The 26,602-nt window shown below is 43.3% G+C and overlaps 1 protein-coding gene across 1 annotated transcript in view; it reads left to right on the forward strand.

Moving 5' to 3' along the window:
* Positions 1–26,602, forward strand: part of LAPTM4B (lysosomal protein transmembrane 4 beta) — a 63,767-nt gene that overhangs the window by 21,330 nt on the left and 15,835 nt on the right. Inside the window, exons 3-6 of the mRNA XM_049825381.1 lie at positions 3,752–3,825; positions 4,423–4,545; positions 13,228–13,326; positions 21,014–21,109. Of these exons, the coding sequence (XP_049681338.1) occupies positions 3,752–3,825; positions 4,423–4,545; positions 13,228–13,326; positions 21,014–21,109 (392 nt within the window). The remainder of the gene's footprint in view (positions 1–3,751; positions 3,826–4,422; positions 4,546–13,227; positions 13,327–21,013; positions 21,110–26,602) is intronic.

Below are 26,602 nucleotides of genomic sequence, written 5' to 3' on the forward strand. Positions count from 1 at the left end.
ACTGGGATTAAGAACGGGCAGTATAAATACATGAGCAGTGCCTTCAAACTGATGGTTAAAATAAAAACATTAATCCAAAAGCCTCTGTTGCAAGAGGTGTAATTGATGTTAGTGGCTATAGGCAGCCATTTCCACTCCTCTCCTTTTCTTTCATTACCTTGATTGTACCTGGTCTATTCAAAATAATTTTGATTTCACAGGATGTATGTGGGCAGCCAGAGTAAATGACCACACAGGCAAAAGTGTCTGAAGAGGCTGCGGTACATTTTATTAGTACGGGTTTGTTTTGTGGGTTCTTCCTCTTGAGGGCAAAATTCAGATCACCTCTAACAAAGCACAGCACACCCTTACAGCTCCTAAAAAGCTGGAGACTTGTCATGGCAATGCAGTTCAGATCCCTGCACTGGATGTTCGGATTCTCTACACAAAGAGGAGAAGGCGGTGCCTCTGAAGAGCGATTTGGGATGAAGAGCAATTTGGGATGCACTGAGATGTGATGGGTTGACCCTGGCTGAACACCAGGTGCCCACCAAAGCCGTTCTATCACTCCCCCATCCTCAGCTGGACAGGGGAGAGAAAATATAACAAAAGGCTTGCGGGTCGAGACAAGGACAGGAGAGATCATTCACTATTACCATCACGGGCAAAACAGACTCAGTTTGGGAAAATTAACTCAATTTATTACAAATCAACCAGAGCAAGGTAATGAGAAATAAAACGAAATCTCAGAACACCTTCCCACCACCCCTCCCTTCTTCCCGGGCACAACTTCACTCCCGGATTTCACCACTAAGCCCCCCCAGCGGCACAGGGGGACAGGGATGGGGTTTATCGTCACCACACGTTATTTTCTGCCGCTTCACCTCCTCAGGGCGAGGGCTGATCACACTCTTCCCCTGCTCCAGCGTGGGGTCCCACCCACGGGAGACAGTCCTCCACGAACTCCTCCAACGTGGGCCATTCCCACGGGCTGCAGTTCTTCACGAACTGCTCCAGCATGGGTCCATTCCACGGTGTGCAGTCCTTCAGGAGCACACTGCTCCAGTGTGGGTCCCTTCCACGGGGTCACAAGTCCTGCCAGAAAACCTGCTCCAGCATGGGCTCCTCTCTCCACGGGTCCACAGGTCCTGCCTGGAGCCTGCTCCAGCACGGGCTTCCCACAGGGTCACAGCCTTCTTTGGGCATCCACCTGCTCTGGCGTGGGGTCCTCCACAGGCTGCAGGTGGATATCTGCTCCACCATGGACCTCCCTGGGCTGCAGGGGGACAGCCTGCCTCACCAGGGTCTTCACCACGGGCTGCAGGGGAATCTCCGCTCCGGCGCCTGGAGCATCTCCTCCCCCTCCTTCTTCACTGACCTTGGTGTCCGCAGGCTTGTTTCTCTTACATGTTCTCACTCCTCACTCCAGCGGCTGTTTCTCCCCGTCCCAACTTTTTTTCCTTCTTAAAAATGTTATCACAGAGGCGTTACCACTATCACTGATGGGCTCGGCCTTGGCCGGTGGCGGGTCCGTCTTAGAGCCGGCTGGTATGGGCTCGCTCTCTCTCGAACACAGGGGAAGCTTCCAGCAGCTTCTTACAGAAGCCACCCCTGTAACCTCCCCCCCGCTACCAAAACCTTGCCAGACAAAACCAATACACATCCCCTCCTGAATTATAATCGGGGAGCCCACAGCTGCCTCCCAATGGCATTTCCAAGCACCCACAAGCCGAGCTGCATAAAGCCACCAGCTAGGAAGCAGTAAGCGCAGGGGTGCAGCTAACATCATAGCTGGGTGCTGGTGCCTCTCCTGGGTGAGTTCTGCTTATTTTGACAATAAGACAAAGATTCAAGCATTTGCACTGTGAGGAAGGACATCTGGATTCCAGACCCTCATCAGACTACAGCAGTTTAAATGTGCTTCTCCAAGTGCCCAGGAAAGGGGCCCATCCATTAAATTAGGAAGTAGCCTGCAATAGGGCTTCTTCTGCTGCATTTGAGTCCCTATGCAATCAAAAGGACAAAATCTGGGGACGAGAGAGAGAAAGCAAGAAACCTGAAACCCAGGACACAGGCAGTGTCCTGGAAAAGGGAAGGCCTGGGTTCCCAAGTCCTTAATCCTGCCATTGGTAGGCACGGTACCCAAAGAGCCTGTAGCCCAACGTACATAAGCACCCTCTGGAGATGCCCTCACCAGCCAGCAAGAGCCTCCTCTTGTTCATTTTTCCATCAGCTTCACAAGTCTTAGGTTCCTCTCATCATCAAGGGCCAGCAGAAATCTGCATTAGTGCCAGCAGGAGCTCTGCACTAGTGCAAGGTTTGTGTTCCCTCCGGCGGAGGAGGATCAAGGACTGGTTCCTTTGTCTTCTACATGGATGATTGCACTGGTAGGCTGGAAAAAATGACAGATAAGACTTAGCGTCTGTCATTCCTCTTTAGCCATGACCTGGGTGAACCTGCACTGCTGCCTGGTGGTGGTAGGTGAAACCTGTCCACAGCTACCACATCAGGACCTTTCATGGACTTTGATGAAGGCTCCAGGACACCTACCCAGAACCTCATTTTGATGCAGCCAGGGAGGTGGCAGGACTGTCCCATGCTGTTTAGTGCTTCTCATCATGTGCTGGAGTTAGATGTTGCGGCAACTCTGTGATCAAATGGAGGCATCTTCACACTTTGAATGCCTCCAGAGTCAGGCAGTGATGGGTAGTGAACAGCCTGAACAGTGTCATGGATTTGTGTGTCTCAAGTCCACCAAATGCCTCATCAAGGCAGGTAGTTTAAATGCACCTGGTGACAGCAATGTGAACAGCAGGTACCTCAAAAATACCGACAGAGGTTGGATCTCTAAAGTCACATCCTACATACCTTACATCCTCTCTCTTCTTTGTGCACTGGCTTAGCCTCAGAAAAGTGGTTGCAATGTTCAGTTGCACTCCCAAACTCACTATAAGGTCAAGTTCAGAAACACGCATCTGATATCCTGACTATGACCTGTAATATCAAGGGAAGTGTATACAAAAAGACCAAACATATGTAATTTTTGCCCCAGGATTTCCTTTCAGCTGTTCGTGGCTTAGGAACTTCTTACATCTATTGAAAAGATAATTGAAAGCTGAGCGGCAATAAAATAAAAAGATAGGAGTCCTGTAATTACTCCAATCAAAACCTTAAAGAATATTTTCCTGCCTTTACTACTTCACCTTTCCTGACAGGTATAAATTTTCATTAATAACTCTATATCTCTGTAGTATTCTTGGTTGAAATGAAAATTTTCAAGATGTTATCTCTGCTCTAAGATGCCTCTACCTGCCAGTTTTGCTTTTAAAAATTCATTTCTCCTTTTCCAGAGTTTTTAGAGATATATGAGCAATGCTATACAGCAGCTATTAGTGCAAAAACGACCTGCAGTGCAGAAAAGCAGACACTTTCTGACTACAGATGTCATCATCACCAGCAAAATAGTCTTCTTGTCAAGACTGCTCCTGATTTTTGAGGATCCTCAGAAAAATTAAACCATTCATGGCATCTCCACAGCCTGATAGAGGCTGCAGATGCTTGCATGGTGTAATCACTGTCTGTGCTTCTCATATTTAGGAGGTTTCCCACAAAAGCCAGAGATTTCCTCCAGCAATGGGTGAATGATGCACTTGACCCCATCTCCACCCACTTCCCACCCTGCCCTTTGAGATGCTCTGCACAACATAGATAGCAAAATAACTGAACCAAGCTCTGAATTTATTGCAATTATTTTTATGTGTTTCTCTTCCAGATATGTGCATTGCCACAGCAATTTCTCTTCTTATGATTCTGATCTGTGCAATGGCTACATATGGCGCGTATAAGGTAATTCATTACATTCGGTGAAGACATGAATCAAGTGAACTACACAACTCTGTAGAAACAAAAATAAGAAAATTGCTTTCCAACAATTTCTTGTTTAGTTGTTTAGCTGAAAACTGAGAGGAAAAAAAAGTCAAAGAGGCAGCAGAACTGATTGCTTAGATCAGTGGTATCCCAGGACGCCATGCTGCAGGCAGGAAGACTGCCCAGTTGTGTTGATTGTCTGCAGTTTTAAATATGACTAAGCTCTGGGCAAACTGTGAATTCAGAGAACTGAATCTTGTACCTACCAAAGTTAAGGGTTTTTTTTCCCATTCAAGTCCCAAGCCTGTGGTTTGTCCCATAACTAACTCTATTAATCAGGGGGAAAAAGTATCGTGTAGTTTCTAAATGTCCTAGTATAGTGAGTTGTGGGACTTACACCACATATATTACAGCAGCCAAACTGGCTTGGCCAACCCTTTTGGCTGAATATCATATTTCTTTCAGCTGATTTAACACTGCATTGTGTCAAATATTCCTCAGATTTTAGTGCAGAAAGACATATATCCTTCTATTTTAACTTGTGGCTGATGAGTTTTTATTTTATTTCCTTTTTAGCAACATGCAGCTTGGATCATCCCTTTCTTCTGTTACCAGATCTTTGACTTTGCTCTCAACACGTTGGTTGCCATCAGTGTACTCGTCTATCCCAGCACAATTCAGGACTACCTCCGCCAGCTGGTAAATCACTTGATGTTCACAAACCTTTGGGGGCTTGGGGGGGAAAAGACTGTGCAAGGTGCACTGTTTGTCCTGTATTTCTAGCCAGCAGTTTCCTGTTGACTGCCTATGCAGTCCTTGGAAAGTTCTCTCAGTCCTAGCTAGTCCATATTCAACATCCTTGCAAGGTTACATTACTAACTCATTACAAGATTTGTGCAGAGCTCTGGAGTTTTACAGTGTTGTGGAAGCTCTCAGCACCACTTCATTTGGAATGAAACTCATATTGCAAGGCACAGGTAATAAGTAATTGCTTTTGGATTCAGAGTTATTGTGTTCTGCTGTGGTTTAACCTGGCAGGCAGCTAAAAACCATGCAGCTGCTCGCTCACTCCCCCTGACACATTGGGATGGGGAATAGAATCAGAAAAAAAGTAAAATCCATGGGCTGAGATAAAGGCAGTTTAATAGGACAGAAAAAGAAGGGATAATAATGATAACGATAATAATAATGATAAAATAATTGGAATATATAAACCAAGTGATGCACAATGCAGTTGCTCACCACCCGATGACTGATGCCCAGCCAGTTCCCAAGCAGCATTCGCCAGCCAGCTTTCCCGCTAGTTTATATAGTGTGCATGACATCCCATGGTATGGAATATCCCTCTGGCCAGTTTGGGTCAGCTGTCCTGGCTGTGTCCCCTCCCAGCTTCTTGTGCAGCTCCCCCACCCCCCACCCCACCTTTCTGCTGGCAGGGCAGTATGAGAAGCTGAAGGGTCCTTGACTTAGTGTAAACAATTCTTAGCAACAACTAAAACATCAGTGTGTTATCAACATTCTTCTCATCCTGAATCCAAAACAGCCCTATACCAGCTACTAGGAAGAAAATTATCCCAGCCAAAACCAGTACATGTTCATATCCAGTGGCTTATTTTTGGTGCTATTTCAAGGATGTTTTGTTGGTCTTTTTAATTTATTTGGTGGGTTTAACACAGATTTCGTTAGGCAGGAGTTTGATTCAATGTAGGTTTGGTTTTGCTGAAAATATTTTTCAATTCTGACTTAGGGTCAGTTAGAGGCTCCCTTCTTGCCATGGTCTACTTCGGCCAAACATCCATAACCAGTATTGCGTAAGGTTACAAGATATGATTGCAACGACCTAAAGTAAAGACAAGAGCCCACCCACCTTTGTCTCATCACAGGACCACATGCCATGTCCAGCAGGGTTCAGGGGGAGTTGCAGATCTCTGGAGAAGCCAACCGTGCAGCCGTCTCTGAAAATCTGTCTTGAGAACCTAAATACAGATTAGCTTGGCTGTGAACTTTGTTATGTGGATGGAAAACTAGCTAGGGCAGTATAAATAACAGGTAATGAGAAACAGCAGGCAGATAAGTAGCCACACAAATCTGCGGGAAGAGGCAATGTGTCAAGCTAGCGGGAGCTGGGATGCATCAGGGGCCTGTTATCCTTTGCCTTATTTAATACCTGCCTGCATTCACAGCTGATGGTACACTGGAAGAGAAGCAGAGGAATAATTCAAAAAGTTCTTAGAGATACAAGTGGAAAAGAGCAAATTACGGCCATCACTTGGCAAGTGCTTGAAGCTGGCACTGCTACTGGCCAGAGCCCTCCTGCCCATCCTTCGCCTGCAGTCCCTCACTTCTGCATCGGTGCCAGCCCTGCAAGTGTCTGTGTGGCTGCAGGTACACACACCCCTTCCCAGAGCATGAATCGTAACCAGCTTTCACTCAGTCTTGGTCACTGTGAGAGAACGTGAGGGGGACAGGAGCAGACTGGGAGATGTGCACCAAAAAGTCCCCGCTCTTCTTCTGAAAACCTGGTGTCACATCTGGAACCGGCTCACTAGAAGGGCAAAGAGCAGCTGAATCTCTCAAAATGTCTGCTAAAACATCACTGCCGTTCCTGCAGATAAAAAAAATAATAGGCCCTTCTGTAGCAGAAATACAAGGAGCAGTCCTTGGAAGGTATTGGGAAGGGTGCAGCAGAGCACTTTGTGAGCCACGTTCCTGCTCTGGAGCATTAAAATCTCTGGTTGCACACATCTTTGCATGCTGTTGTAAATCATTTTCCAGACTGGTAATGAAATGCTGTAAAACTTCAGGAGTGCTAAACTGTCAGTGCTCAAAAGGGCAAGGGGGATTTCCAGGATAATTATAGGCTGATTAGCCTGACATTGCTACCAAGCAGAATAATAGCAGAAGGGCTGAGAGGAGAGTCAATTGATAAAGGATTAGACCAGAGGAATATGATTAATGACTGCCAGCACAGTTTCACGGAAAATCAGTCCTGCAGGCAAACTCATTTTCTTTCACTGACAAGATTACTGGCTTTGTCAATAAAGATGGGCAGAGGCATAATAGACTTTTGTGAGACGTTTGACTTCGCAGCATGATGCTCAGAGCAACAATAAAGCACTGGATCAATAAAGGATGTATCAAATAGATTAGGAGAGGTTAGCTGGCAGACTACAAAGGGTCGTGGTCAAGCCAACCATCTGCCAATAAGTTTCTATTTTGGGTAGATGAAGGTCTCCAGGAATTGGCAGTAGATTTCACGTTCTTCCTGACTTCCATTAATAACCTTGGTACCCACGAGGCCATTCATGAAGGCTAACATCAACCTTGGGAAAGCTTCCCCAGGCTCACTGTCTAGAGGGATCGAGTCCTCTAGCAGGAGGCTGCGAGCAGGACCCTAACCTACCTGTTCTGCGTCACCCTCTGAAAGACCCTATCCCTGCACTGCCCAAAGTGAGCACATCTCTGCATTCCCCAGAAGCAGTACGTGTGACTTTTCCCAGCAAAATCACTTCTAATAAAACTGGTGGCTGACACAGAGATCAATGAAGAAGTAAGTAACACTAAGGATGGAGCCATTAATCAGAAGGAGCTAGACTGGCTAAGAACCTGAGTTCAGTCATTAATGTGTGCTACGTTGCTAAACGCAAAGAAATGTGAAAATATGAGGAATATGGATGAGCATACAGTATGGCAACTGTACCTGGGATGCAGTGACTTTGTAAGCAGTCTAGGGAACTAAATGCCAAAACAAGAGTTCCCAGGGTTTTTTGCTATTTGCAAAAACTGGTCATGGGATTTGTGGATACTAAAAACCAGCAATGAATAGTAATGAGAGGAGATTTCCATTCTCCGTTGGTGACATAGGTTTCATCTGTCTATTTATGGTGTCTTTATGTTGTAAAGAACTATACTCAAAAGTCAGAAAACATGCAGAAAATTTCCTCCAAAAACTATATAAAAGCTGGGTATATCGTAGTATGACAGGAGACAATCAGCTTTTCCTCGTTAGTTTGCTGAGAAAGGAGACCAAGAGGTGATACCACTAGAGTTTTCATATGCAGAATAGTGAGGTATTAAAAGGCTCTTTAAATTAGATGAGACGCTTAATAATAATGAGTAGCTAAAAGCTAGTCCAAGTTAAGTTGATTTAGAAACAAGGAGTTCCTTCTATTTTACATTCACAGTGGAGGATAGCGATTGGCAAAAACTACCAAGAGGTGCGATGAATTTTGTACAGTTAATGTTACCTGTTCAACAAAGCTTTGAAGCTGGTCTGAAGCTGTTCTGCAACTGCTTTGGAGCTGTGTCTTAGCTGTGGCCCCAAGCACAAGTGGCTCAGCAGAAACCCCTCATACCCTTACCTGGAAGGGGCACATCAGTTGGCAAAAGGTTGCTGCATTTGGCTCGGAGCAAATACACTCTGTCTGAGGGACCAAAAGTGAAAGGGAGAGGTGAAGATCACATCCACTGGTATCAGATACTGAGACACACAATGAAATGAAACTAAAACCGAGCTTTTCAAACTTTTAGCCACAATGCCATCAATGCGGTGCTGGCGTTCAAATATTGATAAACAGGCTTGTATCCATGGACTTGTTTCCCTACCTTTTAATAATATTCATGGTAGATAGGTTTGTCATCTCAAACACCATGTTTACAGCAAGACTGTGGTTAATACCCTTGTCCCTGTAAGTGAGACTTGAGTTATGCCAGTTGGGTGTGATCTCTCCTGATGATTTATAAATAAGCCCTAGAGTCATCTTGCCCTTACCCCCTTTGCAGAGGTCTGCCAAGGTAGGCAGAAAGCAAGGGTTGTGTTTCTTCCTGGCATTCTTACAGTTTTTGTTCCTCTAAAACTGCTCTGAATTTGGGGAATGATATTTTAGGGAGCACAGCTCCATAAGGGAAATGAAAAATCCCAATCGTTCTTCAAATCCATTATTGAATATCTGGAAGAAGGTATGCATTAAGTAATAGAATATATTTGGCAGCTTCAGAAGAACATTTTTTTGCTTGCTCTAAGGTGAAAAGCCCATGTTCTTAACCATTTCTTCTTCCCCACGCTAGTATCTGGCATTATGTTATCTATTCAGTTTGGTGCACATCTTCCAGATTTCAGTCTACCAGTAATGAGTTGCAAGCTACTGTGAAACCCTCCATGTACTTTTAGCAAGATGATAAATGAGTACCTATCAATAGACTAGGCAGAGCCCTAGCTGAAAATGTTGCAATTGTAAAATACAGAACATTGCATTCACAGGGTATTTGGTAATGTCATCCTATACTGGATGTTTCTTTCAGAAGCACAAGTGTCTTTGGAAACTTTTTGTTGCCTTTTAATACCTAGTTGCATGTAGGTGTGCCACTTAATTCTCATAAATTGCAAGAGCATCCCAGCATGAAGGGTCATGTAAAATAAGTAGATGTTACAAATCTAGCATTTGAAATGTTGTATGGCCATCACATGTCATAAAACTTTCTAAGGTTTATGTTGGACATCCTGGTCATTATCACTGTCACTAGAAAAAACAAAAAAATTCACATACAGTAAATCCAGCATCTGTAAAACAAAAATCATTTTGGTTCTCAGAGAAGTAGTGGTGGTCTAAAGCAGTTTGATCTAAAGCACATTTCTTTTCTTTAGCGCCGCTAAATCTTTGATACATGGTCTTTCTAAAACCTTCAAATTAAACACTTTATCTTCTGTCATCTGATAACAGTACATGAAATGAATTGAAGCAGAGGTGCAGAGCAGGTTAGTCTGCAACTGAGTTATGCAAACTTGTTTTTTATTTAAGTATAGGACTATTACTATGGGACTACCTGCAATGCTGCTGTCTAACAATTCAGGTCATATCAGTCATGCTTTTAAATCCTAGGGGAAACATCTAGAGAATGTAAAAGAGATTAAACCTAAAGAAATTTTTCCTATAAACTAACGCTTAGAAAGGGAATATCCTTTCTGACATTTTTAATGCCATTTTATAATTCCAAGGAAGAAGTACTACTAACTTCATAGCAGAGATTTAAAAATTCTACAGACAGATTACTGTTTTCTTTCAGTTTTTCTTTCAGTTTTGTAAGATTCTGATACTTGGACGATTGTAACTGTTGAATGAGGATCCACACCATCTTTTAAAGTCGATTTTTCTATGGTCCAAGGGGAAGGAAAACATGAAAGGTTATGCAAGCAGGCTGAGGGAATGAGAAAGGGCTTCAGCCTTGGACTTTTTGTTCTTCTTGTGCATTTGTACAATATTGATGCAGTAGAAATATACTTTCCATGCAAGTTTTAGATTCTTCTTAAGTGTCTAATAGAGCTTTGCTATGTATAAGCAGTAATTTTTTTTAAACTGAAAGTTTACCAGGTATATTATGCATGCAGCCCTCTCCATGTCCGTGACAAACAAGCCAGTTTGTCTTGGCCACGCCACTACAACTACCTCTTGTTTGTATAGAAAACTTCATCATGTCCTGCTGCAAAATCAATCCTGTATTTCCAGTGACAGGCTTTATTTTTCCCACCCAGCCATATTTCAGTCTCAGCTTCATCCAACGTTGCACAACGTTTGGCACTGAGCTTTTCCCAGAAGTTGCAGCACCAAGCCCGGTGCCTGGGGCCTTCCCGGCAGCAGGATTTCCACTGCTGGTCTCCCCACAGGAGAGCAAACACCCAGCACAGGAGCAGGATCTCTCTTCCCTCCTCATACACCCACATGGGTGGTTAAGCTTATCATTGCAGTCAGTGGAGGGCAATGGGCCTTTGATTCATCTGAACCACTGTTGGTACCCATTTTCTGTGGGAGTGAAGGAGATTTTGGGAGCGGCTGCTGCCATAGGAGGATCCCAAGGGCCTCCTGATGGCACCAGCTCCATGATGGTGCCTGCACCAGGCGAGCCCAGAGCCAGCTGAGATGCTTCCCACCATCTTTTCTGCTTCTTTGCCAAAAGCTGCACATTTTATAAATTGTTTTTCCTACTGCACTCAAGGGGTTTGTAGTTGTGAGTCAAGATCAGACTGTTCATGGGCCAGCCTCAGCAAAAGAACATTAACATCTTCTGGTCGGCAGGTGCCACCAGCCCAGTTAGCAAACAAAGGGAGTTTCTTCCATGCTGACCAGATAGCCCCGGGCTTTCATCACAGCCCTGAAAGCTTTCTCTCCCACACAGCATGCTGGGAAGCTCCAGGTGGGGCTGGCTTCGGTTTTCAAACCCTACACCAAGATCTCCCAGGCACTTGTGGATGGGGGTGACCACCACATGGGTGCAGCACCTACCGCCCTGCTGGGGCTTGCTTACACCTCACATCTCTTCAGGATGGACACACAGAAAGCTGAGCCTGAAGGGGAAAAAAACGTAGCATTTGCTCCTCACGTGCTCTCCTGGCTTGCTGCTTTCAGTGCTGAATTATTGTCTTTTCACCTGAAATGCTGCTGAGGTAAGGGAGGGCCAGGTGCTGCTCAGTAGCATGTGCTGCTCCCAGACTTGACCAGGGCTCACGGCTCCAGCAGATATTCCTGCTCTTTAAGGTAGCAGGAACGTTCTTGGTCATTCTCCCACCCTCTTCATGCCCCCACACAAACCCAAGCTGAGCTGACATCTGGAAACAGGCTGTAAGGTTATGGCCAAGACCCCAGCATGCAGTCATCCAGTCTTTGACTGGTAACTGATTCCCAAAACTCAGAGTGTAGGAAGACCAAAGCCTCACTAGGAGTTTTTTATTACATTCACAAACCAGTTCGACTAGTTTTTTAAGGGTAAGTCAGTACTAAAAAAATTGTTTAGGGGCAGTTTTACTGTAACTGTCTTTGACTGGACCTTCTAACCATGTGCATGGCCTCCCTCCTGCAAGCAGGAGAGCGAGCTGTGTCATTAATACTTAAATTTTCTGCATATAAGGTTTGTATTTATTCTTTGGTGCATCTTTTCTTGGCATATAATCTTGCTTTCTTGGTCTCTGGGTGATTGCATCCACTATATTTAGCAATAACCTTCTGTGGAAAAAAAAAAAAAGAGCAACTTATTGAATTGTAGCAAGCTAGTTTCCTACAAAAGCTGTACCTTAACAAAGAAGATAACGTGATAAAAACTTCAGCCACGAAATTCAGTACAGGAACAGAAACATTGCTGTCAAGAAGCGGAAAATGTGCTTATGTAACATTTATCTGCAAACAGTTACAGCTGCTGTTGATGTTAACCGCTCTGAACAGTTCATGGAAGCGCTAAATAAAGAGCAGCTGTCCAAAAAAAAAGATAATTTCCTGATGCACTGGGCCGAGTGCTGGTATAAGGGGTATTAAGGGGTTACTCTGGATTTACACCATCATCGCCAAGAATACAGTTATATTTCGGTCTAGTTAATTGTCCTGACAAGGATGCAGAACTGGCCTGGTTAAGTAATTAGACCTGTAAGGGAAAAGGGGGTTGTGTGTGGAAGGAGCTAATGCATTCAGTTATAATGAGCTACTGTTGCAGCAGAGCTATCTTTTGTGGAGAATAGCTCTGTCTGTGAACAATGGTTTATTCTAACTGAAACAGGAACTTGTGCCTTGCAATATTTCAAAATGATTTGGAACTTTCATTTTAAAGGGTGTGTTTTCTTTAAGCAATAACAAATACAGTAAAACACTCTTAGAGGTTGTTTTTCAGCCAATAATCCTAATGTGTTTCACAACTGTAGATCGCTAGAGCCTGCGCTAAGTAGGAAGATTAATTCTGTCACCTCCATTTCATGTATGAGGTAACAGAAGGACCTGGAGCACATTTTTATTTGAAATCATGACACTGCTCCCCTGTAAGACCCTTGCCTCCACAGGGCATGCACTCAGCAGCACTAACAAGTGCTCCTGGAGAAGTAGTCCAAATTTAGCCAGAATAAGGCAGAGCAGAATAGACCCAATGTCTTTTGATCAAATATTTAGGTGAAAGGATCATGCCGTCCAGCTTTTCCTGCTTTGACTTTCTGGAAGGAGCTGCCACTGGTCTTTGGCAACCAGTGCCAGTATAGTAATTAGTTAATAAGTACAGAACATCCCTGCCGTTGCCCAAGATGGCAGCTTTCCTGCTGCAACTCCCAGAGAGATGTCCTTTGCTAGTTTGTGTCGGATACAAACCCAGTGTGCGTGGAAGAAAGGACAGCCCACACCACATACAAAGCAAAATGCAAATTCCTCAGCCCTCCAGGGAACGTTTGGCAACTGAGTCTTCACAATGCCTGTTCCAGCTAAACTGACTGAAACTGGTTGTTGGTGCAGAGAGCTCCCGATTTAGTAGTTCACAGGAAGTTTTGTAAGCTGTTAATTATGGAGTGCACTAACTGAATGGCTCTTAAATGACTCGTGAGATGAACTTAGAGTGTTTTGCTTATTTTTGCTTATGCAGCCCAACAATTTTCCCTACAAAGAAGAGATTATGTCTGTGAACCCTACATGTCTGGTTGTGATTATCCTCCTCTTCATAAGTATCATTTTGGCTTTTAAGGTAAGCGCATTACTGTGTATACAGTCTACTTCTGGTCATGGGTGGAACGTCCTTGCTGAGAGGCCTGGCTTTAGAAGAGATCTGGGGAACTACAGGCCAGGCAGCCTGACAGCTATACAAAGCAAAGTGATAGACATTATGGAAAAAAAGCAGAAAATCTCATAGACAAACACATGAACATGTAGGCCACAACAGAAAGCATAATGCTTGTAGGGGGAGCTCATGACACATAAATCCTTTGAAGGAGCGGGTTATCCAGTGGACAAGGGAGATCCTGTTCATACAAACTGCTTGGTTTTTCAAAAGGTGTTTAGCAAAGTCTCTCATCAAAAGCTTCAAAAAACACCCTAAAATGTGTAGCGACAAGAGAAAAAGTCATCTCACAGACTGAAGCTAGGAAATAGAGAATAAGGATAAATTATCAGTCTTTAAAAAGTGAGACCCATGCTGTCCAGTACATTGATAAAAGGTCTGGGAAGGGGAAGAAAATCTAGCAACAACATTTTTTGCAGTGTCATTCAAAATACAGAAAACAATCAGCCAAGAAAGCTTTGCAGAAGGATCTCGTGGCACTGAGTGACTGAGCAATGAAATGGCAGAGAAACTTAGTGGTGATAAATTCTAAGTAGTGTACACAAAGGTAGCACAATCTTGTTTCACAGACACTTCAGTGGACTCTGAACTAAGTGTGACCACCTGAAAAAGGGATCTTGTAGCTGTAATACATAGACCTGTGAAAATATTAGCTTACTGCTCAGTTCTGGTCGAACTAGTAAATCAAATGCTAAGAATATTAAGAAAGGAATAGAAAAAACCAGAAATCTAAAGATATCTTTCTCAGTTTTATTGCCTACCAACTCTGGAACCATGCATTCCTTTTGGTGCACTATCTCGAAAAGTATATTGTAGAGCAGGTAAATAGATCCACCTAATCCCTCCTGGGAGGGACAACATAAAGGACTGTCACAGCAGGCAGCAAAAAGGCGCAGGGAGTGATGATTTGTTTGCTGTTATGCAAACCTTGTGGGTGAGAGGGCTGGAGGTGGCAGGTACCAGACGAAGGGAAGATGTAGCATCACCCAGAGCAGCCAGAAATGGCTCACGTGAAACCACCGCACCCAGGTTTGTGGTCTAGCGAGGTCGGCCCCCACCTGCTCTGTGGGGCAGAAGTCCAGAAGGAGATCACAGTAAGATCAGACAAATCAAGGTATGAAAAACAACCACCTGTGGCTCAACTAGTCCCCTGAGCCTTGGGCCTCTTGAAAAGTATGGTGGTATATTTGCCCCCTTCTTGCACCCTTCTGAAAGTTTCTCACAGCGCAGTGTTGCTGTTCTTGTATTACTCATGATGGGTTTTATTTCAGAATAGTTCTTGCTCTTTATCTGCAGAGCAATTATGCATTGGGTTAGAGAGCTCCCACAGAGCCACAGGGACACCAGGGATGTTGCTTCCAGATAGCACATTTAACAACACAAACAGGGAAAGTTATTGTGAAAAAAGAGGTTGATTAGGTTATTGAAGCTACTTCAAAATTGAAAAAAAAAACCCAAACAACCAACAGATAGGGTATTTTAGGGTGCTGTTAGAAGTGATATTCACTTTTCTTCTGTGATTTAGAAACAAAATTTAGCCTTCTGGCTTTATACGTTCACAGCCATCCCATTGATTTTGTTTGCATCTTTAAGAAGTATGTATGAATGTAATAAATACATAGACCTGCCAGGTGCAACAAGGGATGTGTTCTTTAAATTTCTCAGATGCAAGCATTAGCTCATTTTTACCCCAGGTGGGTCTGGTATTTCATTGACTAAATATGGCAAAGAAGTCTCCAGCTTATAAAAGAAATGCAATTAAAATTGGAATGGCAAAAATACTTACTACAGAAAAAAGAAACCTAAGAAATTAACAGTGCAAAAGACTCATTTTGTTTTAAAGTGGCTAACAGATGTTTTTTTCAAGAATATATGTGGCTCATATAATGCTCATTTGAGCAACATATTGTTGTGCAAATGAGTCACAAAAAATATGACTCATACAGAAACACATGCTAAATTCCAGTTAGCATTTTCATTTGAATTTCCTGTGTTTCCAAAAGAGCTGCTATGCAGATTTATGGAATCTGCTTCATGAAAAGAAAGCTGGACACTATCAGATGCATCACACTTTATCACTGATAGACTTAACAGATGGTACCACGTTTATATACTGAAACTGAAAAGGTGCTGTAGATAAAAAATATGCCTGAGCTCCCTCTCCCTCTGGAGTCTGACTAGAAATAGGGAGAGAAACCAAAACACTGTAACCTAGGAAAAGCTACAGTAGGAAAAGCTGCATTCAGCTGGTGGGAAATATGAAACAGAATCACATAATTCCTCAGAAACTTTTGGCATCATGACGCTTATTTAGGGTGAAGCTACATGCAAAGGAAACTCTATTGAGCAGAAATCAAGATATAGCAATATTAGATGGTGGGTTTGTGCTTTGCAGTCGTGGGATTGTGAAAAGGGAAGGGGGACAAGAGAGGGTAGTAAGAAAGTGAGCCAGCTAACCACACACAAGCACTTGTCTTTTTAGTCCTTAGGATTTACTTGGATCCAAAGCAGCTAATGGATATTTCAGGCAGTTTCACACAGAATCTTTTTCAGAGTAGACCAAGATGTGTTATTCCATTTACTGTGTTTGTCTAGAAAGTGAACCAGAGTTACATACCATGAAACATAGGTGTTTCCTATCTGGCTGAGGAAGAACATCCAGCAGCACAAATGTATTTATATACATGTACACGGGACTTCAAATGGCATATAGCCAGCACAGTGGCTTTTGAATCATGCCCTCCTCTGCATCTGGTTTGGGGAACAGGGCCTCGGTTTCCTCTGGCCAGGCCCAGCTGCTGAGACAGAACGGTTGAGGCTTCGACCTCCACCTCCCCACCGTGGGAGACGTCCCCCAGGCCCAAATGTGCTAGGCTCAGGGGAGCACAAACACAACCAGAATAAGCCTTTCCCCCGGCCCCCCTGAGCACTCTGCAGCTACAGAGTACGGTCTCCTCTTCTTTTTGGCCCTTTTTTTTTTCTGGAAAGGAGGTAAGAAGAAGTAGTTACCAGTGGGACAATCAAAAGGTATTCCAGTTCAGTGAGACAGACTGGTCTTCAGCAAGCTGAATATTAACCCTGGTCTCCATAATATGCCTATAACCTGTGTGTACTAGGTGTCAAGCCTGGAGATGAGACCGCTCTGCATGTCCTGGTGTCCTCAGCAGATGGGAAAGGGTGATGCAGAATGAAGTTCTATGCTCACCCTGAGAGATTTCATGTCTTAGCCCAGGGGGATGCCTCCTAGCAGGGGGAACCCTGACCCACAGCACATCGTCCCGATGTCCGCTACCTTCCCGCAGGGGTGATGGAGCAACAGTTGGGACCATGAACACAGCCCAACAGCCAAGCTCTGATCCCTGCTCCCAGGAATGGCCAGCGCAGAGCCACGAGGTTGCCACCTGTTCCCCTAAAACCTGGGACGGGTCCCATCACTGGGCTTGCTGGTAACAGGGTACTTATAGAAGAAGCATGTCTAAAGCAGGGGTCATTTGCTTTAAATTGCATACCCCAGTATGTGTGACTGTGTGCCAACAGATGGTGTCCTGGCCTGTATAAGGCACCATTTAAAGTGTTGCAGGCCGGTGGTTTGGTTTACCATCATTAATTCTTTTCAATCACAGCATTTCTTTGCAGTTATAAGGAGTGGTTCTTGTACAGCCTTTTTATACTCACAAGATACATATTCTAGCACGCTGAGAGGATGGATTTAATTGCAGATTTCATCAGCACAGCAACCCATTGTTTCTTCTTCTGCAGCACCAACATACGAAATACATGTGGCCAACTGGTCTGCCGTTAGCATCATTCTGAAGTCTTCATATAAATTTCAGTCTGTGTAGAAATCTTTGTCTCATTTTCACCAGTTACTGAAGACCAGCCCAGCTCTGCAAATAGAAAATCCAAAGCAGCTGGAGAATAAAATGGGTCTTGGTGCAGACGGCTCCTAACCCGAGGGGGCTCTGTCGGGTCTGCGGCGTTCACCCTGCACTTGCTGCCAGGGAGGGAGCTGCCCAGAGGGCTGCTGTGACCCAGATTGGCACAGAATTTTCCTTGCTGTGTTACAAGAAACAGCAGGATACAGCAGCCTCTGATTTCCACAAAGATGCTGGTCAGTCAGCTGGTAGGGCATGTGTCTGATGAGCAGAAGTCGTGCAGTATGTTACTGCTGTTATGCCGCTTAACAAGTGCATGTGCAATAACAACGGTGAGAGGCAGGGTTATAAAATTTTGTGGGTTTCAGTTCCTTAGGGGCTCAAGTCATTTCCCACCATTTAGAGGGGAAGACTTCAAGCTAGCAGAAGTAGGCACGGTGCCTGTTTCCACGTTCAGCCCTTCTTGCGCACCCATCCTTTCACACGGTGGCTACTTGGGGCTCCCCCCAAAAGGTGTCTGTCAGCAGCCTGTGCTGTGGTATGTGGGAATACCACTAAGGGTGGATTAGGCTGAAGTGACTTAATGCCTTTTACGTAGGGCCTATTCCAAGAGTGAACATTTGTCTCCAAGAGAAAAATTGATATATTTATATACTGTGTGTCCAGCCACACATTTTAAAGCATATTTTAAACCTCAGCCAAGTTTTTCAGGGAAAAAATTGGTAACTGAATCAGCAATCCAATTTAACTGTGTAGCAGCATCAGTAGAAAACAACGATTAGGAACAAGTTTAAAGAAGTTACAGGTTGAGGAAAACAAGTTTCCATGACTCATGATTCTCAGGCCAGCAGCACATGTCCAAAGCACTTCAACAAGGACATGCTCCGAGCTGCCGCTGCTTTCAGCCGTATGTGGGTCAGTGTCTCGGGGCCAATTACTTGGTGCGTGCTGGCTGATGACCTCTTTAATTCAAGGGCTGGAACGGACCTCACCCACTGAGAAACAGCCCGTGCATGCAGGAGCAGGGCTGATTAGAGCTGGAAGAGCTGCAGGAGTTCATTGTGGGCTTAAATGTGTTTTATTCACCACATGTAATGGAATGGGAACATTGAAAAATAAATCTCCCACTACCTTCTCCCAGATAATACTGTATTATCTGAAATGGGGCTTCCCTCAGTTTGGATTTTGACAGAAAGAGTATAGAAATTTGTTTGCAAATAGGTAGGCTTAATGTAAAGTGTTTCTTATAAAGATGGGCTGTGTCCCCACAGAAGTGTGCTTTATTCAGTCTCTCTTCTGTACTAGCTCTTACACCTTGCTCAGTGCATAGTATCTGAGCATTGACAGCTACTGAACTACTCATTACTATGAATAATTAACAATGGCATTTTATTTAATTCTGGAAAAGATGCAATTCTCCATGTATATGCCTTTACTCCACTTGTTTCAGTAGCCTGGGGCAAGTTTGCGTAGCCCATAGCTTGGTCTGTAGAGGCAGTTTAACCTTCCCTTGGGACTCAGCTCACTCCAGAAGCCTTTTGCTCTCCCCATTTGATGGCCTAAAGTATTGTCAAAGTCAGCAACACCTCCAAGTCATCCAGGGTCTGTAAGATGCTGTAAAAAAGAGGAAGCAAGCTTACTGGATTTCAGCCAGCTTGGCCCTGGTGGAAAAAACTCTTCCTGATCTGCAAGCAAGCCATCAGTGAGTCATGTGGCATCCTGAAAAACACAGCTCATGTGTGACAGCTCTGGAGAGGGAGGAAACACAGGGCAGCTCAAAAGGATAAGAGGCTTTTGGAAGGTCATCAGTGCAAGTGAGTCACAAAAATATGACTCACGCAGAGTGAGACACACATGCAAATCCAATCAGCCCTGGCAGTTTAATTTGCACGCGTTAAGTTTGTGAAAGAATTGCTATGCAGAACCTACTAAGTAAAAAAATAAGTTGGGCACTATCAAAACACATTGTTCTCCTCATGACTGTCGTGTGTGACTACGTGGGAAGCAGAAAGCTCCAGAGGAACTGCTGAGGATCTGACTCCTGCTCCTTCACACGTGTTACTGCCTCCTGTCTTCCTTCCAGTCACTTTGCTCATCTCTGCTGGCCAAATGGAATCTCTCCTGCTGGTGAAGGAGATGATGGATGTGAGCACTTTGCCCAACCAGTTAAAAAAAAATTGGACACAGCTAGTTGTTTGCCAGGCAGCAGCCCTACCCAGAGCCAAGTGAGCTCCAAGAACAAAACCAGTGAAGTTTATGATCCTGCGGTATGGTTATTGCTGCAATAACAGGTTTTTTTCTTTATACTGAGAAAAAAAAATGAAGCATTTGTAATAACAGTTAAAAGGTCAGAAGTAATTTCAGATTTCAATAAAAACTTTTACACTGGCAATTTTCTCTAGTCAGGCAAGAATAGGAAGACCCCAGACCATTCCAGTCATATGGAATACATCGATTTAATGTCAGATTAAGTGAAACAGATTATTGAAACAATGCAGGTGATATACAGAATCATCACATAGTTATTGGCCAGACTTCCACTCACAAGACAAGAAGAGTTTCCTGTAATTTGCTTGATGATTCTTCAGTCCCCAGCGTGCTTGTGCTCTTTTTACTGGGGTTTTCTTCCACTTTCTAATACTACTAACCCCCAGCTGACGATATTTAAACATCCTTACCATGGAGGAATCCAAAACTGGTTTCTGTTTATTTTTGCTGCTGTCCCTGAGACATTCTGCATCTGCAGCACCTTCTCTCTTTTGTCACAGTGTAACTTGTACCTTCATTTTGTGCTGTAATACTCACCTCTGCTGGTACACAGAATCCCATGCACAGTAATGCGGTGTCTGACTGAACTCATACCTCTCTGTATTTCTAGAGAGGTGTAAAAAAGCAAGCCAGCATACGTGACCTGCTCATTTAAGTATAATGGAGGTTATACACACAAAATGACATTACTTTAGCTATATTCAGGCCCAAAGAAACTGTTTCTTTTCAAAACAATTAGTCTACATTAAGTATGCTGTAATATTAAATATCTGGAATAGTAAACTTCATTCAGATAGGTCTAGATTGCAGTATCTCTGCCTAGATGGAGCAGCTCGTAGTGCAACACAAGTATCCATAATCACAGAACCATAAAATCACAGAATGGTTTGAGCTGAAAGAGACCTTGAATGGTCATCTAGACCAACCCCCTGCTGTGGGCAGGGATGTCTTTCACTAGACCAGGATGCTCAAAGCCCTGTCCAACCCGACTTTGAACACTTCCAGGGATGGGGCATCTGCAATTTCTCTGGGCAACCTGTTCCAGTGCCTCACCACCCTCATCGTAAAAAGTTTCTTCCTTACGTCCAATCTAAATCTATCCTCTTTCAGGTTAAAACCATTGCTTCTTGTCCTGTCACTACAGGCTGTGGTAAAAAGTCTCTCTCCATCTTTCTTATAAGCCCCCTGTATATAAAGGCCACAGTAAGGTCTCCCCGGAGCTTTCTCTTCTCACGACTGAACAATCCCAACTCTTATCAGTATGAGGAACCCTGTTGGATTACTCACAGAGCCCCTACACATACCTGCAGTCACTGCAACCAGAAAGTGACTGTCCCGTGGTTCTATCAATCAGGCTCATATTCTTATTTATATAAGAATGGAAATGCCCTAACAGAAAAATGTGTATGGTTTATTTTCTGCACAGAATAATAAATCTCTTTTCTTTGCAGGGTTACTTGATAAGCTGTGTGTGGAACTGTTACCGATACATTAACAGCAGAAACAACTCGGATGTGTTGGTGTACATTACCACCAATGACACTGCGGTAAGGATGTTAGATTGCAAATATTTGACTAATATTATGCATTTAAGAGCTTTATTTTATATTAATTTCTGACTTCTTAGTTAACCATCTTAATTCCTTTGAGAGTCCTCATCTGTTGGTTATGTTTAGACTTGAGGTTCAACAGACTGGTGTGCTGTGATTACAAATCACATCTATTACTAAAATACTCGGTTTATTTTATGCATATAATCTGCTAAAGAATCTGTGTTAAGCATAACCTATAGCTTACCCCGTGGCCCCAGGAATTAACCCCAGTTCTGAGCTCTCCAGCTGTGTCATGATCTGGACAGGGGAAGCAACTGATTAGGACCCAGGGATGCCATGGTCTACACCTGCAGACAAATGTGGATTTAGCTGTAGAAACTGTGATTTAGGACATTCAATGTCTGGTGTAGTGCTTTACACACTCACAGAGAGGAGCTAAAAGGCAACAAAAGTTCAGTGATTCATCTCCCAGTGCATGATGGGTTTTGTATAGTAAGGAGACAGAATGAAACAAAGATTGACATGAAAGAAATGAATAAACAGATTTTAACCCCAAAGAATGGAAGGTGTCAGTTCACTTTATAGTAGTTTAGTGCTGACATGCATATGTGCAGGGCACAACTGTTAAGCAATATCTTGCTTGTTGCAGAAGGCAGTGAAGGAATACAAGAAGAAAGAGTCCCTGGAAAGAGCTAACACTGTTTGCAGCGGTTATCTCCGTGGAGCTGCTCGGTTCCACCCAAACTACACACTGAGGGCACTGTGTCAAATCAGTCCCTGGGGTGACTCCACTGGCTTATGTAATGAGGGTCTTTACATCATTTAATGGAATGAGAGCAGCATGAGCTTGGACTTTTGGATCATCAGGGTAGAATTCCAGGATTGCCTTCCTCAAGTTTTTCTAATTGTGGGTGGTCTCCACACGCTGAGGTACTAGACCATCAACTTTAAACCATTAGAATGAGAGATTCTTGTGCAGCTGCAAGGACTTAGAAAACTATTACTACTTTTATACGAAAGTTGTAACTCTTGCATAGTTATTTGTCTTCAATACCTGGAGCTTTAAGAAAAGCGCAAGAAGTTTTATGGACTATGATCAGGGCTGGCATTTAAGTATAAAAATATGGGTTTATTGAAAGCTAAGAAGTATTACTACTTTCCTTACTGGAATCTACGTTGAATAAAACCAGGAGTTTTATGTGAAATAATTTTGATAGCTCTTTTGTTCAGTCCGTGTGTGGTTGTAACTCAGCTTCAAACACTGCTAACTCTACAGCCCACAGAACTGGCAGTCTCAGTGGTGTGAGAGTGTCGGCTGAATTATCTGGGAAACTAAGCTTACCAAAGCTTTTTAAAAGCTACGTTAAAACCACTTGCTTCACTGCTGTCTTTACAAAGCAAAGACTTTGGTTTTCAGAGATGCCTGGTTACCAAAACTCCTCACAGTACTTTGTATTTAGTAATTACCGAAGTGCTCTGAGCTGCCTCCTCATCTTTAAAGCACTTGTATTTTGTGAGGAAAGGAAGCCCTTTTATCCCATTTGCAGATGACGTATTCTTGCACTGAGAGTTTAATTTATGTTTGCTTATCTTGATCTTACAAGACAGCTATGGCAGAGGCAGGTTTTGAGAAAGGCTGTGCCTTCCTAACTAGTGCCCTGACTATAGGACTCTTGTTCTTTCCTCAATATATACACCTCCTTAATTTGAATATGGTCAGAATCTCTTGCTTTCAGGTATGATGCATCTGTTGTTCATTCTTTCTAAGTCCAATGAGATGATGTTAGATCAGGTCCTATAGAAAGAGCTGTTTGGGAATCTATCAGCTGACCAAAAAATTCACCCCAAAATTCTTGTTCAGGAGTACAGAAAGGCTCTGGAGCAATGCTGCTGGGGAAGAGTTTCTCAGGGCCAGCCAGAGAGGCAGGAGGAGAGAGAGTCACTAACAGCCTGGGTTTTCAATTATTTCTTTGGGATGGAGGCAAGCCTCATTCAAACTCATGTCTGACTGCTCCTCTCCAGTCAGGATGAGCTCCTTCATCCCTAGGTGACACAGTCGGTCTCCATCTCTTGCACACCCTTCCCTGACAAGCTCCATGGATGCCCACCAGCACAGTGCACTCAGCAATGTGATGGAGGAGCTGACATGCTCCTGAGCAACCTCTTTCTTTCTTCTGCTCATTGCTGAGCTTCAGCAAGGAACAACAGTCTGTAGGGTTAAATCCTCATCATCCTCCACTGTGAATCAGAAGATTGTTCTTCCCTCCTGTCACCCTCCCAAATCAGACTCAAAAAGATTTTTTTTCTATGTCTACATTGAGAGACATCAGCAAAAATACCTCTTCACATGACTGTAAAAAAAGTAAGCTCATCGCAGTTGGATAAAAATGGTTTCAAAATGAAGTGCAGAAGAATGGGACTTTGAAAGCTGAGTGCTGAGGACCTTTGAGAGTTTAGGACTCTTGAAGAAACCTCATGAAATTTTGAACTGCTGTGATAGGTCACTGCTGTCTGTTGAATTGTATAATATTCCCCCAACATTCAAATGCACTGTTGTATTAAAACAGGTTTTTTCATTTTTATTGATGCTGGGAAACTTCTTTTGGCAGGGCTCCTTCACGCCAGCATGCCTTTAAATTATAAACTACAAGTTTCTTAAAAAATGTGAGTCAATTTCTGCCCTCTGCTTTGAAAGAAATGTGTCATTTTTAGAATCAAATCTACTACCTGAATTCCAGCAGAGCTGCAGGTCATTTCTGCAGGGCATATTCTTGTCTTCAGGTATGGTTTTTTTATATGTGCTTATCATCAGCATTACTGAAAGAATACCAATCTGTACAAATGGAAGTGAAAATCTAAGCTGAAATATGGAACTGGGCATAATAGCTACAATTTAGAGTAACAAGATTTAAATACACCCCAACACTTCAAAAATCTAGAGATCAGATCCCAGCTGCTACCTGCTAATATCCCTTGTACTGCATAGTAATTAAGGTATGTCATCTACACTCCACACACAAGATTTATTTTTTTTTTTAAGTATTAGGTTTGCAAGTGCTAGACACTGTATTACAAAAAACATTTAGAATGGAGTTCAGATATGGGCTAGAGTATGGGTTAGTTTAGTGCCAAACTTAAAAGATCTTGTTTATGTATCGGGATGATTAGAAATTCAAAATCTTTCTGCAGTTACATAAATATTTTCAATGAAGCTAAGAAATTTATTACTAGAAACATTTTATTACTGTGTCTTACAGTTTTTTGGGAGAGCTGTCTTTGAAAAATATCTCAAAAATGAAATGTATACCTTATTTCTATTATAATTGGCACTCAGGGGAAAAAAAGAAACCTCTGCCTTCAGTAACAAATCATCAACAAATTTATCCTTGAATTCAGAATTCAGTATACCTGCAGGATTTATACTGAAAATGGAAAAGGATTGGGTAAACCGCTGTCCTCTAATAACTCTAATTACAGACAATTAGATAGCCATAAACAATTGCATTCATGTTATGATTAGTTGATGATTGTTGTATGGAATTTTTTGAAGGGACACCTCTCTCTGTTGTAAGAGAAGACATGTCAACTACAATAGTTATTCTTGTCTCTGGTCTATTAACATCTTGGCAAAATCAAATTCTTGGATCTTCCATTGCCAGATAAATACAAATTTACTTACACCTTCATAAGGATCATTATTTTTCCTCTTCTAACTTTTGAACTAGGAGTTGCCTGGTTTACCTGCTCAGAACCCTTGAAAAATACATCCAAGAGTTTCAATTTAAATGGAAATATGACATTAATGACTGAGCTTTTCTCAAGAAGAACAATCAAATCCTTACTAGCTGGGATGCTGTCGCACAAGAGATAGGAAGGGTCCACGGTTACTTGCTGGCTGCAGCAGCTGTGAACCCTTCTAAGATGTTTGGATTACAGGTCTCTTTCCTAAGAAAGAAGGAAAGTTCTTTATTATAGAGCACTAGGATATGGTTCAAAAGAATAAGAAGCTGTGATTGTATATAATTGGTTATCAAGTCCAGAAAGTTGATCTGAAAATAATAACCAGATTATCTTTTGTTTTACTGCATTTCTTAATTTAGCACTGGCAAGGTGTGTAAGCACATTTACACATCACATCCAGGTTCGATTAGGAGAATGGATAACTCCTTAACCACAGCTGTGCGAGCCTGCTGCTTGTTCTTCGTTTCTTGACTCTCTGTGTTCAGGAAGCCCTTGGTGGATCTCACAATTAGTTTCCCCCACTTCTATCTAAAGCAAGTCCATCATGACTCTGTAAACTCATGTACATGAGCGTGTACAGGTCTCAACAGCAGTCTTAATCCATCTTCTTCGGGGCTGGTCACGTGGTGGAAACCTACTGATACGTCCTTCCAGGAGATGAGCTTTTGTGTTTTCTGTCCCCATACAGGACTGCTCTACCACGGCTGGTCGCTGGCACTCCCTTACCTTCTCTCACGCTCCTCATGAGTTCTGCTCTATAGACCCCTCTCTGTTATCAGCCCCCCATTCAGTAATACTTTAGTTAAAAAAAAAATTCAGCTGTCCCTCTGCCTTCGTACTAACCATCTAATTTTCATACCACTAAAAGCCATGAGAACAACTGAAGTATGGACTGATCTGGCGGGGGGGGGGGGGGGGGGGGGGAATTCCCAGCACAGAAGTTTCCAATTAGTTTCCTCCAATCAAACCGGTTCTTATAAATAATCCTCATAGATCTGAACTGTAACTAACCTGATAGCTACAGTTATTGGCTACCAGATAATCTGATTTTTGCCACTCTGTGTAAGTGGTTTAAGCCATCCTTTTTGCCAGTGTGCCATCTGGAACAAACAAACATCCTCCCCGCTGCAGGCTGTGAACGGGATATTCCTGCTGCCCCTGTTAGGCGAGAGGTCCTCCTTCTGTGGCCCTTGATCGAAGTTGGACACCACGTGAACATACCTGGCTTGTCTCCATGAACAAACTGCATTATGGGGTTGCTGTGCCAGCTGGGGCTGGGCAGGGGAATGGTCTTCCCCAGTTGGTGGAAAGATGTGACCCTCTTATGCTCCAAGGGCTGATAACGCCAGGACCTGGGGATCCAGCTGTGTACCTCAGTCTCAGCAGAGTCACTTGGGGATATGGTATCATCTCCCTCCTGTAAGTGTTTTTCCAATACTTCTCTCCCCTCAGTTTCTGGACTTATCTGTAGGAGATTTTGGCATAGCAGTAAGGTGCTTCCCCCGCAGTGAACCGTATTAACCTGAAGATTATTTTTTCCACTTTCCCAATCTGGGATTGCTTTTTCCTGCCAACTGCTGAAGCACACTATGGGTGAAGATTAATTTTCTACACTAATTTAAACTGTGACAGCAGTACCATGGAAATGTTCATCCAGTTTGGAAAAATTGCCATCGTACGAGTGCAGAAGATAACCCAAAGTTAGATATTTTCTTCTCTGGAGCAGCAATAGCTCCTCTGTGCTCT

This window comes from Accipiter gentilis, chromosome 2, assembly GCF_929443795.1.
Source record: "Accipiter gentilis chromosome 2, bAccGen1.1, whole genome shotgun sequence".
Classification (NCBI taxonomy): domain Eukaryota; kingdom Metazoa; phylum Chordata; class Aves; order Accipitriformes; family Accipitridae; genus Astur; species Astur gentilis.